This window comes from Anopheles stephensi, chromosome 2 (genome assembly GCF_013141755.1).
Source record: "Anopheles stephensi strain Indian chromosome 2, UCI_ANSTEP_V1.0, whole genome shotgun sequence".
In the NCBI taxonomy this organism is placed as follows: domain Eukaryota; kingdom Metazoa; phylum Arthropoda; class Insecta; order Diptera; family Culicidae; genus Anopheles; species Anopheles stephensi.
In genome coordinates this window covers 6511744-6522500 of record NC_050202.1, presented here as the reverse complement: position 1 = coordinate 6522500, position 10757 = coordinate 6511744, and the positions used below count along the sequence as shown (strand labels likewise).

Genomic DNA, 10757 nt, shown 5'->3' with positions numbered 1-10757 from the left:
AAACGGTTAGAATATCTGCAGTAGGTGGAATTATTTATAGTGCAAAGCACCTGCGTGACGCACGCCATCTTGTGCTGTAATTTATTAGCTACCAAAAGGGGAGCCCTAGTTGGCTCGTTAAACTGCACAGTGATAAATCCATGCAGGTGGCAGTAAGTAAATCGTAACCTCCATACAACAATTGCTTCATGATACACGCAGTCTTCTCCATCATAGGACGCAAAAGAAAGAAAAAAAACAATTTACCCTGTGTCATAAACAAATCTCAACGCTCGCACCAGAAGCAGAAGAAGTACACGTCTGCCTGCCCTCGTTCGACATCAGCAGTTGCGCACGCTAAGCGTATGCAGAGTATGGCAAAAGTTCAAACAACTCTGCACAACACTATTGACCCATTTCGAGGCCACATTCGGCGGTAGGACCGATAGGGACAGTTCAAACCAATGGCGTGATGTGCGTTTGACGTCATTTGTCAGCGCTGCGCTCCCGTCATAGCAGAAACTGCTTGCTGTTGTTGTCTGGCGGAGAGTATACGACCACCCCGTTTTTTGACGTTTTTTTTCAAACCTGTCACATTGTTATGTTGCTAGACATTCATCTAACCGGTCATAGTAGTCGGGAACAGAAGGGGGGAAAAGGAGTGCTAGAGAGTGAGCTGCTTATGTGTGTGGAGGTATTTCTGTTAGGGCGCAAATGAAGACACTCGGAGGATACTAAATAAATCAATAAGCTGAGCTTTGGTTTGACGGGCCACGATTCTTTGTGTCCTCCAACTACTTAAGATTTTTAAAGATACTATCTTCCAGTAAACGCTAGCGCATGTCCTACTGCGATCAGCTATGAAGTACTCACTTGAAATTCCAATCCATGCTTTTCCCGACAGTAGTCCTTGATTCTGGGATAGCATTTGGCCATCAGGTTGTTTCGTTCCATGGTCGTATCTGCCAGCCACACCGAGCATGCACACCGAGAGAAAACAGAAAGGATGCGTCAGTAGAAAAAAAAAAGCCAAATAAAGGAAACCCGTATCCTTCACCCTAGGACAGTACGGCGACCGTACCCGAAACAACCTTCGCCATGGTCAAAGCCCAGTTACGTAACCATCCAACCATACCTGTGAACGTGGAGCTGGTAAAGATGCGCACAATTTTCGAACTAACCGGTGGCAGGTTCTCCATCGAACCGGCAAAAATCGTGTCAATCGTGCGGTCATCCATTGTGTGTGCTTAGAACCACTCGCCGATTAGAACTTTGCTGGTTTGTCTGTTGCGTTGTAACTCCACTATCGGTAACTTGCCACCGTGGCAGGTGTCGAGCATTCTAGCGCTGTCGCACGTCTGAGCAGGAACTCTGGTCGGAAGCCCGACCGGCCAGAACTGCAGGTATTGTTGCAGGTTTCGATCAAACCATTCCATGCCCGGGTACGTTCCGTTGCCATGGTGCTGTGGATTTGGGTAAAACGCAAAAAAAAACCGAGCGAAATGGCATATGCCGAAACGGCGTACCGGCATATTTCGCCTACTAACCAATAATGTGGTCGCTAGGTTCTAATGCGTAGTGGCGGTGTACGCTGGCAGGAAAGGAGTACGCTTTGTTTTCACTTTCATTGGCTTCCGGGCGTTCCGGCGTTTATGCTTATCCGTCGGAGTCGGGGTGAGGACGGCTTTGTGCAAGGACGACGAGGACGACGACGGCGATGGCGACCATATTAGGGTGGGACAATGTTTACTTAGTTTTGTTTTGACTACGCGTCCCCGGCACGCCAGCCTTGGCCGGATGCAACACTCGTGCTTAGAAAGTGCAACGACGGATGCATTCCGATACAGCTAGCACGTACGGGGTGAGGTGCTCGCAAAGTTACGTCAATAAAGCGTTTGGCGTGGACCGGTTGCCATGCATTCATTGAGGGCGCTCGGTTTCTATCGGAATGGTAGTAATAGTGGTGCATTGCGGTCGGTGTTGTCATTTGACACTGGTGTTATTCCCACCGTTCGGATGATACACAGTGCAGGGCGGATTAGGCGTATTCTTTTCTGATTCATTTTTTGTTGTTTTTTTATTTAGTATTTTTTTACTCTTTAAATAAAATTTTATTCATTGTTAGAGGGCGACTCCGACTAGTATAGTATTTCACATCGTGTTTGTGTTTTTTAAATACCAGTAGGCGAGGATAAGTAAGCGATAGTGAAGGTGATTGCATACTTTTAGGGGTTATTAGTAATTGCATACCATTCCGGGGGTAGAAAGGGAAGGAATAAAGTTGAAAAGGATTAAAGTACACAATTTTACATTCCTGAACGTTGTTGTGGATGGAGCAACGACCAAAACAACGACGTTTGACATTTTGTACTTATTCTTCCTGTAAAAGTTCCACCTGTGAACCGAGACATTGCGAATAGCGAGGCTTTCCGTTACCTCCGACTTAGGTCTATTCCTGTAAAAAGGATCCTACTTACTGCTTACTTACTTATCAGGTGCTACAACCGCTTTGCGGTCTTGACCTGCTGCAACAATCCTCGATACCGCTCACGGTTTAGAGCCGTCGTCTGCCAATCCATTATCCTGGCCGTTCTAGCGGACGCATCAACGCCATCACTCCATCTCAATTTGGGCCACGTCTCCTCTGTCCGTGTGGAAGGCCTAAAAGGACTTTACGGGCTGGGTCGTCCGATGTCATTCTAATGACGTCCACCGGAGCCTGGCGAGTTTAATTCGCTGCACGGTGATAAGATCATCGTACAGCTCGTAGAGCTCGTCATTGCAGCGGCTCCTGCATTGTCCTTCCATACATACGGGGCCAAAGATCCTTCTCAGCATGTTCCTCTCGAACACGACTAAGAGGGCTTGGTCAGTTTTGGACAGAGTCCATGTCTCAGAGGCGTATGTGAGTTCTGGGACTATAAATGTTCTGTACAGTTCCAGCTTCGTCCGTCGCGACAGGTATTTAGAGTGGAGAAGTTTCCTCAGGCTGTAGCATGACCGGTTGGCAGCCAGGAAAAGGATCCATGGTTCTAAAATGCGGCCGATGTTGGTGAGGAAATCCTTGGTCCGGGTTATTTTGTTGCTGTTTGAGCTCATCGTAGTAGAAAAATCATCCAAATGGTATAGAAGATCACCTCAAAAGGTAGACTATATTTCAGATAGACAGAAGTTTCAGTCTAGGACTTCCAGTAGATGTTAAATTTTCAGAGAGAAAATCTGAAAATGAGGCTGAAAAAGATTTTGCTAACGAAGTCGTCTATCTCTCCTACCAACTTGCTCGGGCTATTCTTTCTTTAGGTCCTAAGGGTACATTGGTGGACTTAGTCTCGTCCAAGTCTCTTAAATGATCACTAAAAGTCAGTTGGGCTCCATCTGGCCCTGAAACAACATTAAGCTCAAGCTAAATGAGCCCTTCCAATGACTCCGATAATTTTGCATTCAAAACATGATGCTACAAGAGCCCTGAAAAGCTAGTAATGAGCTGTTCACCTCGTTTCAGAACAGATTGTAGATCGTGTAGGTTCAGATGCGGAGACTCATATTCACTTATAAGCTACAATGTACGACTCATAGCAGATTGGCGGTCGACGGCAGCGGCAGACATCTTCCGAAACTGCGTATCCCAGTTTAATTACCACCGCTGGACAGCAATCTAGATGAATGACTGGAGATGTGGACTGTGACTTCGCGTGCACATTAATTAATTGTAAGCATTGTTTCTTATCGCTACTTTGTCGTTGCGGCTGCTTGCTTCCAGCGGTGGTGAGGCAAGCTATCGTCAACAGCAATTGCAACACTCAATCCCAACTCGAGCAATTCCGTGCGAGGTGCGCACAGGAACTGGTGCATTAATCCGGGCAATAGCAGTGGGCGAGATTTAACCGTGCGTGTCGTAATGGAGTGGTGCTCCATCCAGTGCGGTGCGGTCGGATATTTTTCAATTTAACCTTTAACGATCTGCGAATGGTGCATTCGACCTGGCCTCGGAAGGGCGGGGGGCGGCAAACAAGCCCGTCTGCCATTGATGATGGATCGCAGCAATTGGCTTAAACGATCGTAATCGGCCATCAAACAACAGGCACTTGCGAGAGTGGTGACGCGAGGCCCACTATAAAAAGCGACCGGATAGCGCTGGGACCGCGTTCAGTCTGTGTTTGGCGGTGCTTTCGAGCAGTTTTCACAGTGCAGTGCAGTTCCCCGGTCTCATCAACGCTAGGACACACTTTCGTTTGGGTCGTGGATTTGGAGTTTCGGACGGCGATCTAGCGCGTTTGGGAAGCGGTATTAGGTAAGCTTCCTGTACAACCATTGTTCCCGTTCACAGAGCGTCTGCAGAGCGATGGATGTGTGTGGGTGTGTTCTGTTCGTGTTCTGGAAGGGATGTGGACAATCGGCAGGAATTGGGAAACATTGAGGTAAATAAAATAGGAGTTGTTGGAAGCAGAAAGCGATGGTTTTGTGATTCTTGAAGTGAAAGAAAGTTTCGTTGGTCAACTTTGAATACCTTTTCTTCTTCATCTGGACATAGGATGCTTGCCCTCTTGGGGAATAGTTTCTTCATCAGGGAGAAATGCTCAATCAATTACGTGGGATGCATAAAGAGGAGCTCTAGAATTTCTGCTACTTCAAGCGAATACGACCGATGCTTTCTAGTGTCCGTTGTATAGCCGTTAATGATGAGCAACTAAGAGAAACGCCCCATCGCCAGCAGCAGAGCCCTCGAAGGCACCGTTTTCCCAGGCTTGCGTGTCTCCATTTTATTTCGCTCGACCACAGTTTACTCCACCTTGTTCTCGGCGCGCCGTACAGTATATAAACAGTGAAAATAATAACAATAAATGTGCATAATATTATATAGCCTCCCAAGAGAAGGTGGCGCTTGCCAATGGCTGTGGCTTTTGCCTGTGTGTGCCTGTGTGTGTGTGAGTTGAGGACAAATGCCCGATAGGGAGGAGTTGCATTTGCGCTCACGGTCAGTTGCTCTACCGGTGGGAATGCAGCGCGCTAAATCCTCCCGCTGCACGTGGTCCGTGTTTGTTGTTGTTGTGGTCTGTCTAAGCTCTGGCGCCTTGGAATGCAGCTGGCGCGTCAACGAATTCATTCATGCCCGTTACTAGATTCGGACACGAACCGAACGTTCGGCATTCGGGGCATTCGCTGTTGACATGCGCCAACCAATGGATGGGGAACGGCGCCATCGGGGACACGGAGCAACACTCGTACAGCCGGTGTTCGGCAAACGGCCGCCGAAGTTTGACAGTTGCCCATCAGTGGCGCTCGTGGCTGGAAACGTGATTGTGGTCAGTGTGGGCTCCGGTATCTGGCCGGTTAGGCCGATATTTGCCCGTAACCAAAGGCCGTGCGTTTGCGTGTGCGCCCGGGGTGCCCGTCCTATGGCGCCAAAAAATTCGCCTCTGTACAATCAACAGTTTAGTGGAGTTAAGAAGCATTTGGAGTTTTTCTGTTTGTATACTGAATGTGTTTGGAAGAAAAGGTGTGAAGCTTTTCGTTTTGTTGTTGGGACAAATCCGTTCAAAGTGTGTTATAATGCTCTCCTCATTTACCTGTATGCTATGTGTTTCAGTGTGTTTCAAATGCACACGTCATCATCTTCCTTCTCCGTGGTTTATCAACAATCACAACAATAGTTAAAAATACCAACTCAATAGGAGGTAAGTAAATGAGCCAGATAAAAGTGATGAAAATTGTGACTCGCTCAGGAAGAACTTCTGAAGTTTCGTTTTGTGAAGAAATTTTGGCAATGTTTGCATTATTCCATCAGCTTGTAGAAATACGAAGGAAATCGAATTGTAAGGCTTGGTTGGATCGGATCGGATTGGATGGGTGGTCGCAACCGGGGGCTCAAATCCCATTTGGACCGTTTTCTCACAGTGTAAAACAATAAGTCTAGTCTAGGCTAGAAATGGCAAGCAGCACCTTAAGAGTTCGTTAGGCCAAGAATGATGAAGAAGAAATGGCTGGTTTGCTAGAAAAGGCCCATCTAATAGAAGAATATGTGAGAAATAGCAGACCTTCTAAGTTTTACAGTGCCAAAGATGAGACAGAGGAAAAAAAGGGGTTAAATGTTATACTATTTACATTTACACATAAATTGTTAGTAAAAATGTAACAAAATAAAACAAAAATTTAATTTAAAATTGTTAACAAAAAACCAAAACCTCTATAAATAAATGATAATTTAAAAAAAAAGTATAGTAAGCTAAAAGTTGCGCTTAAATATAAAAAATCAGACCTAATTGCTAATGTCTGAGAAGAAAAACATTAAAGGAATAAAAAGTGATAAAAAAGATTAAACATTATTAAGACGATAAAAAATAATATTAAAAACAATAAAGTCCATAAATCTAAGGCTCGATCTGATTGGCAAACTCCTCCAGAAGAATCAGACAAAATTTACCCAGAAACAGTTCACAATTTTGTTTTTGGCATTCTAATGCGAATTTCAGTTAAGGAACACCGTTTCAAACGTTCATTGACCTTTACTGGCCCGTATGTAGCTGAAGCCAAGTGTCTTTGATCTCCCCCGATCGGGATTTGATACCGATACTGACGTGTGAAGGAAGAGAGCCCGAACTACCATTAAACTATCGCGAGCTTATATCTATTATTTTTTGTTCTTTTTTTTGTTTCCATAAATTCAATTTACTTATAGTATTGTTTCATATATTAATAAAACAAAACGGGGGAAAATTAAAGCCGGTCAAAATGAATGCTGTAAGTTTTGTGTGGAAGTTTGTCAAAAACCGACAGCATTTTGGTGGTATATAAGGTGGTATATATAATCTATGTTGTGCTCGAACTTTTTTGTTTCAGAAATTCTCAAGCTGGTTGTTTTATACGTTTCCGGGTTTTTCGAAGATGACTTCAGTATCGTCCACAGTTGATTGAGCACCAAGTGCAATGGTTTGTAATCCGGGTTCCGTACGGGTATGGGAAGCAGGACACAGATAACACCGATTCATTCAGCGAGAACCCCCATTGGTAATGTGTGCTGCCAAGCGAATTCGCGTGAGTATGATTTTTGTGTGGGCCAAACCATCCGTTGGCCAAGGATGCAGGTAAATATGGTGGTTGATTGACCACTCTCGGTTTATTCGTTGTTGTTGTTGTACCGCCATATCTTCGCGTCTAACCATTGAGCAATTCGTCGGACATCGTCGGACCTCCATCGATCCAGCATCAGTTTTTGCGTATGTGTGCATAAAAGTGTGATAAAACCGCAAAGCCTTCCCAACAAACAAACAAAAACAAACGATTGGGTCACATTTTGTTTGTGCTGTCTTTGCCTCACTTACTGATTGCACGTTTACATTCCCTTTTACACGCGATTTACATGCTTGTGGTCGTTGTTGGAACCAGACCGGAAACGTCGTCCGCGCTGGAGAGTCAGCTGGTGTCCGCATTTCGGGCCGCGGCCCTGCCGGACAACGAAACGCTGGACCTGCGTCAACCGTCTCCACTCTCGCCGGGCAACGATCCGCACGCCCATCACTCCCACCATCATCATGGCGGAACCCTGCCCGACTATCCCCGGAAGCGGTCCCACCGGCATACGGATCTGCCCAGCTTCTTCCAGGGTGCACCCGGCGGGGAGCTGGTGCCGGGCGTTCCCAAGAAGGCCAAATTTTCGGCCGCAGCAACAGCGGCCGCCGCAGCGGTGGCCGCCAACTACTATGACAATGCATATCTTTCGTTCGAGAAGAGCCTGCGGGGTGCGTTTGTTGGTGGGGGTGTGGATGGGATGGGCGGGGGTTCAGGCTCGTTGCTCGATGGATCGGGAGGAAGCGGTGGAGGAACCGGAGCCGGTTCCAGTGAAGTACTCGATCCGTACGCCGGTGGACATCATCTGCTCAGCCCGATTAACTACACGCTAACGGCTGAGGCCATCAATCGGCGCATCCGAAGCACGCTCGGGCTGGACGATCAGGACCAGATGGAGCGAGCCCTTGCCCTGAACAATGGCAACAAGAGCACACCGGACGACTGCTGCCCGGGGATGGCCAGTCCGGACTGGATTATGCGTCGCCCGGGCTCGGGAAGTACCGGAGGTCCTGCGCTGGCCGATACGCGCATCTACACGCACAGCCCGCTACCGCCGGGAACTCCGGGCGCGTTGTACGAGGAGCAGCAGCACAAGTTCGTTGCACCCTTCTCACCGACCAGCTCCGGCACCATGCACGACGACAACAACAACGTGGACAAGAAAGCGTTCCCGGAGTAGAAGTTTGGGAGGGGAGTGATGATTACACATGATGATTCAAGACTTAAAACAAGGGTAGGATTATATACGATTCACCATACGTACATCAACCGTGGGATGGGATGCAATACAGGGGTGCTAATAAACGATTGGTCTGTAGGGGGACATTTTTGTTTCAGACACACGGGACAATGAAGGAAATACAAGGTAATAGGATATGTGGAAAATGAATGCTGGTTTCATAGAAACTTCCATTTTCTTTCAATTCGTTTGAAGACTTATTTTTGATTTTGAAAATTAAATTATTGCCACCTTAAACAATGCTTCTCTGATCGTTGTACTGCGCGGCTTTGTTGCTGCATTGTGACTTAAGAAGGAACATATTGAAGAATGGTGAAAATGAAACTGATGCCTATCAAGACGATCGATAAAAAAGAATCGATACAGTTTAAAATGAAAATGTAAACCACTGAACGAAAAGCTACGAACTATTAATATGCAAACCAAAAAAAAACGAACACAATTTTGAATATTCGAGTCGAGTAAACAACATAAACACAACGGCGAAGGTTTGATAATTCCAGAATAGATAATCAAAAGAAGACCCCCACAGAGACATACACATAGACGAAGAATCTCTTTGCTGAAAAGGAAAACCTTGGTGATTAATCTAGACTGATTAGATAATATACAACACTCATCGGTATATAAATACATCCATATATATATATATATATACAACCAAGCATATATATATATATATTCGTAGTGATCGGTATAAGAGCGAACTGCAGCGGAAGGAATCAATTTGGTCCCAGTCCCGTAACTCGTGTAGCGTAACGTACATTCCGATTAATCGTGTAGACAACAGGGATCGCGAGAATGATTGTAATGATGATGTTTGTAAACTCTGACCCTCACCCCCCCCCCCCCCCCCCTTTAGAAACGCATAACTTATTGCATTGGAACACTTGTATCGAGCTAGTAACAGAATCACCCGTGAACAGGAGAGCCCCAACCAATTTGTGACAGTCGTATGTGGCTTTGGCTAAAACAAAACCAAAAAACCCCAAGGAAGGTTAAAAATAAAGCACGTTATAAACATTCTTGGGCCGAGTTTTTCTTGTCCGTTTGCGTATCCTTTTGCCTGGCGAGAGCATTAGTTGGGGTAAAATAGGATATGGTTTCAGGTCTTCCTACTGATGACATTTTATTATTTTGCTCTTTTTAGTTTCTTCTTTTACTTTTATTCGTTTTCAGATAAACGTTTTAAATTTATTTCATCTTTAATAAACTTGTTCAAATTTGTATGTTAATGTTTGTTTGTTAAATGGTTCACTTCTATCCATTTGACTACCACCCAATCATACAGTGACCGACAAACTAAAGTACATACTTCTTCCTTTTTCTAAATTCATTTAGGGCTAAAATTGGAATAGAGGTCCCCTCACCCCCCCCCCCCCCCCACTCACTGGCACTCACTTTTCGCTACTGAATATATCCAAACGGGTATATTTTTCAGACTTGTTACTAATATTTTTTCATTTATTATTATTATAATTTATTATTACAACATTAATTTCTATTTCAACCTTATTTTTAACCTGAATTTTAGGTATCTCAGTTCCGAAAAGTGAGTGCTCGTAAGTGGGGAGCTTTATTCAGACTTTAGACCCCATTTATTTGGTTCAAACTGAAGCCAGAAGAAATTAGATCGGAGTATCAATAGTTAAAACGTTAGGAACATCTTCTTCAGACAAATAACGTTAGTGTCTTTAATCAAGGTAGGCGTATCGTATTTCAACAGGATAACGAGCTGAAGCAGACAGCTTATACAACTACACAAACTGGTGTTGCTAAAAAAGCAAAGTATTTCTAAAGAAACACTGGATGACGCTTGGGAAACTATAGACTTCCATTAGATATAGTAATTAATTGCGATAAATTAAACTTTTACTTTTTAGCTTTTTAATCACCTACGTTTAATCACACAAGTTTAATTTGGAAATAGCAAAAATGGGCGATATTGAAAAAAGGAAGGTGTGGTGGGGCCTTTATTTTGCCGGTCACTGTATCTTCTCGTACTCAGTGTTGGGTTTACTTCGCAATTGCGAGAGGTACTGGAAGAGAAAGCTTCAGCAATGTCTTTCGATCCAAGTAGCCTATTTCTCCTCGTTGCCGATCGTGCATACAGTAGCATCTTATACAGCAGCTAAGCAGCGTTCAAATTCTGTGATCTGTCAAACAGCTTCTAATGCAACTTCCAACTGCCCTGTATGTTATTAATTTAATCAGTATACGAGGCTAATCTTTGTCTTGGTGCCGGGCCAATTGTTTGTATGCTATCCGATCTCAGCATTACTTCATCTCAGTTCTCAAGCCTCTTTTGGCTAAACCCTGTTCGGGTTAGGACCTCCAGTGTCATAAACGAACTCACCAACGAGTTTCGTCACCTTTGGACCTAGGGCAAGTCTCAGAGGTGTCTGTGCGTCATCTTAATATCCATGTTATTGGTTGCCGACTATCCATGAAGTCTCCCAATTATCTAAAATAA

The 10757-nt window shown here is 44.9% G+C and overlaps 2 protein-coding genes across 2 annotated transcripts in view; one reads left to right on the top strand and one right to left on the bottom strand.

Annotated features, from left to right (window-relative positions):
* Positions 1-1339, bottom strand: part of LOC118502502 (NACHT and WD repeat domain-containing protein 2) — an 8107-nt gene extending 6768 nt beyond the window's left edge. The window contains exons 1-2 of the mRNA XM_036034735.1: positions 1115-1339; positions 853-941 (exon numbers count right to left, since the gene is read on the bottom strand). Of these exons, the coding sequence (XP_035890628.1) occupies positions 853-941; positions 1115-1217 (192 nt within the window). The 5' untranslated portion in view covers positions 1218-1339. The remainder of the gene's footprint in view (positions 1-852; positions 942-1114) is intronic.
* A 2769-nt stretch (positions 1340-4108) lies between these two features.
* Positions 4109-9319, top strand: LOC118508119. Its single transcript, XM_036047627.1, has 3 exons — positions 4109-5476; positions 5567-5654; positions 6817-9319. Exon 3 carries the CDS (start codon positions 7337-7339, stop codon positions 8222-8224), a length of 888 nt encoding a protein of 295 aa, XP_035903520.1. The 5' UTR covers positions 4109-5476; positions 5567-5654; positions 6817-7336; the 3' UTR covers positions 8225-9319.
* Positions 9320-10757: the final 1438 nt, after the last annotated feature.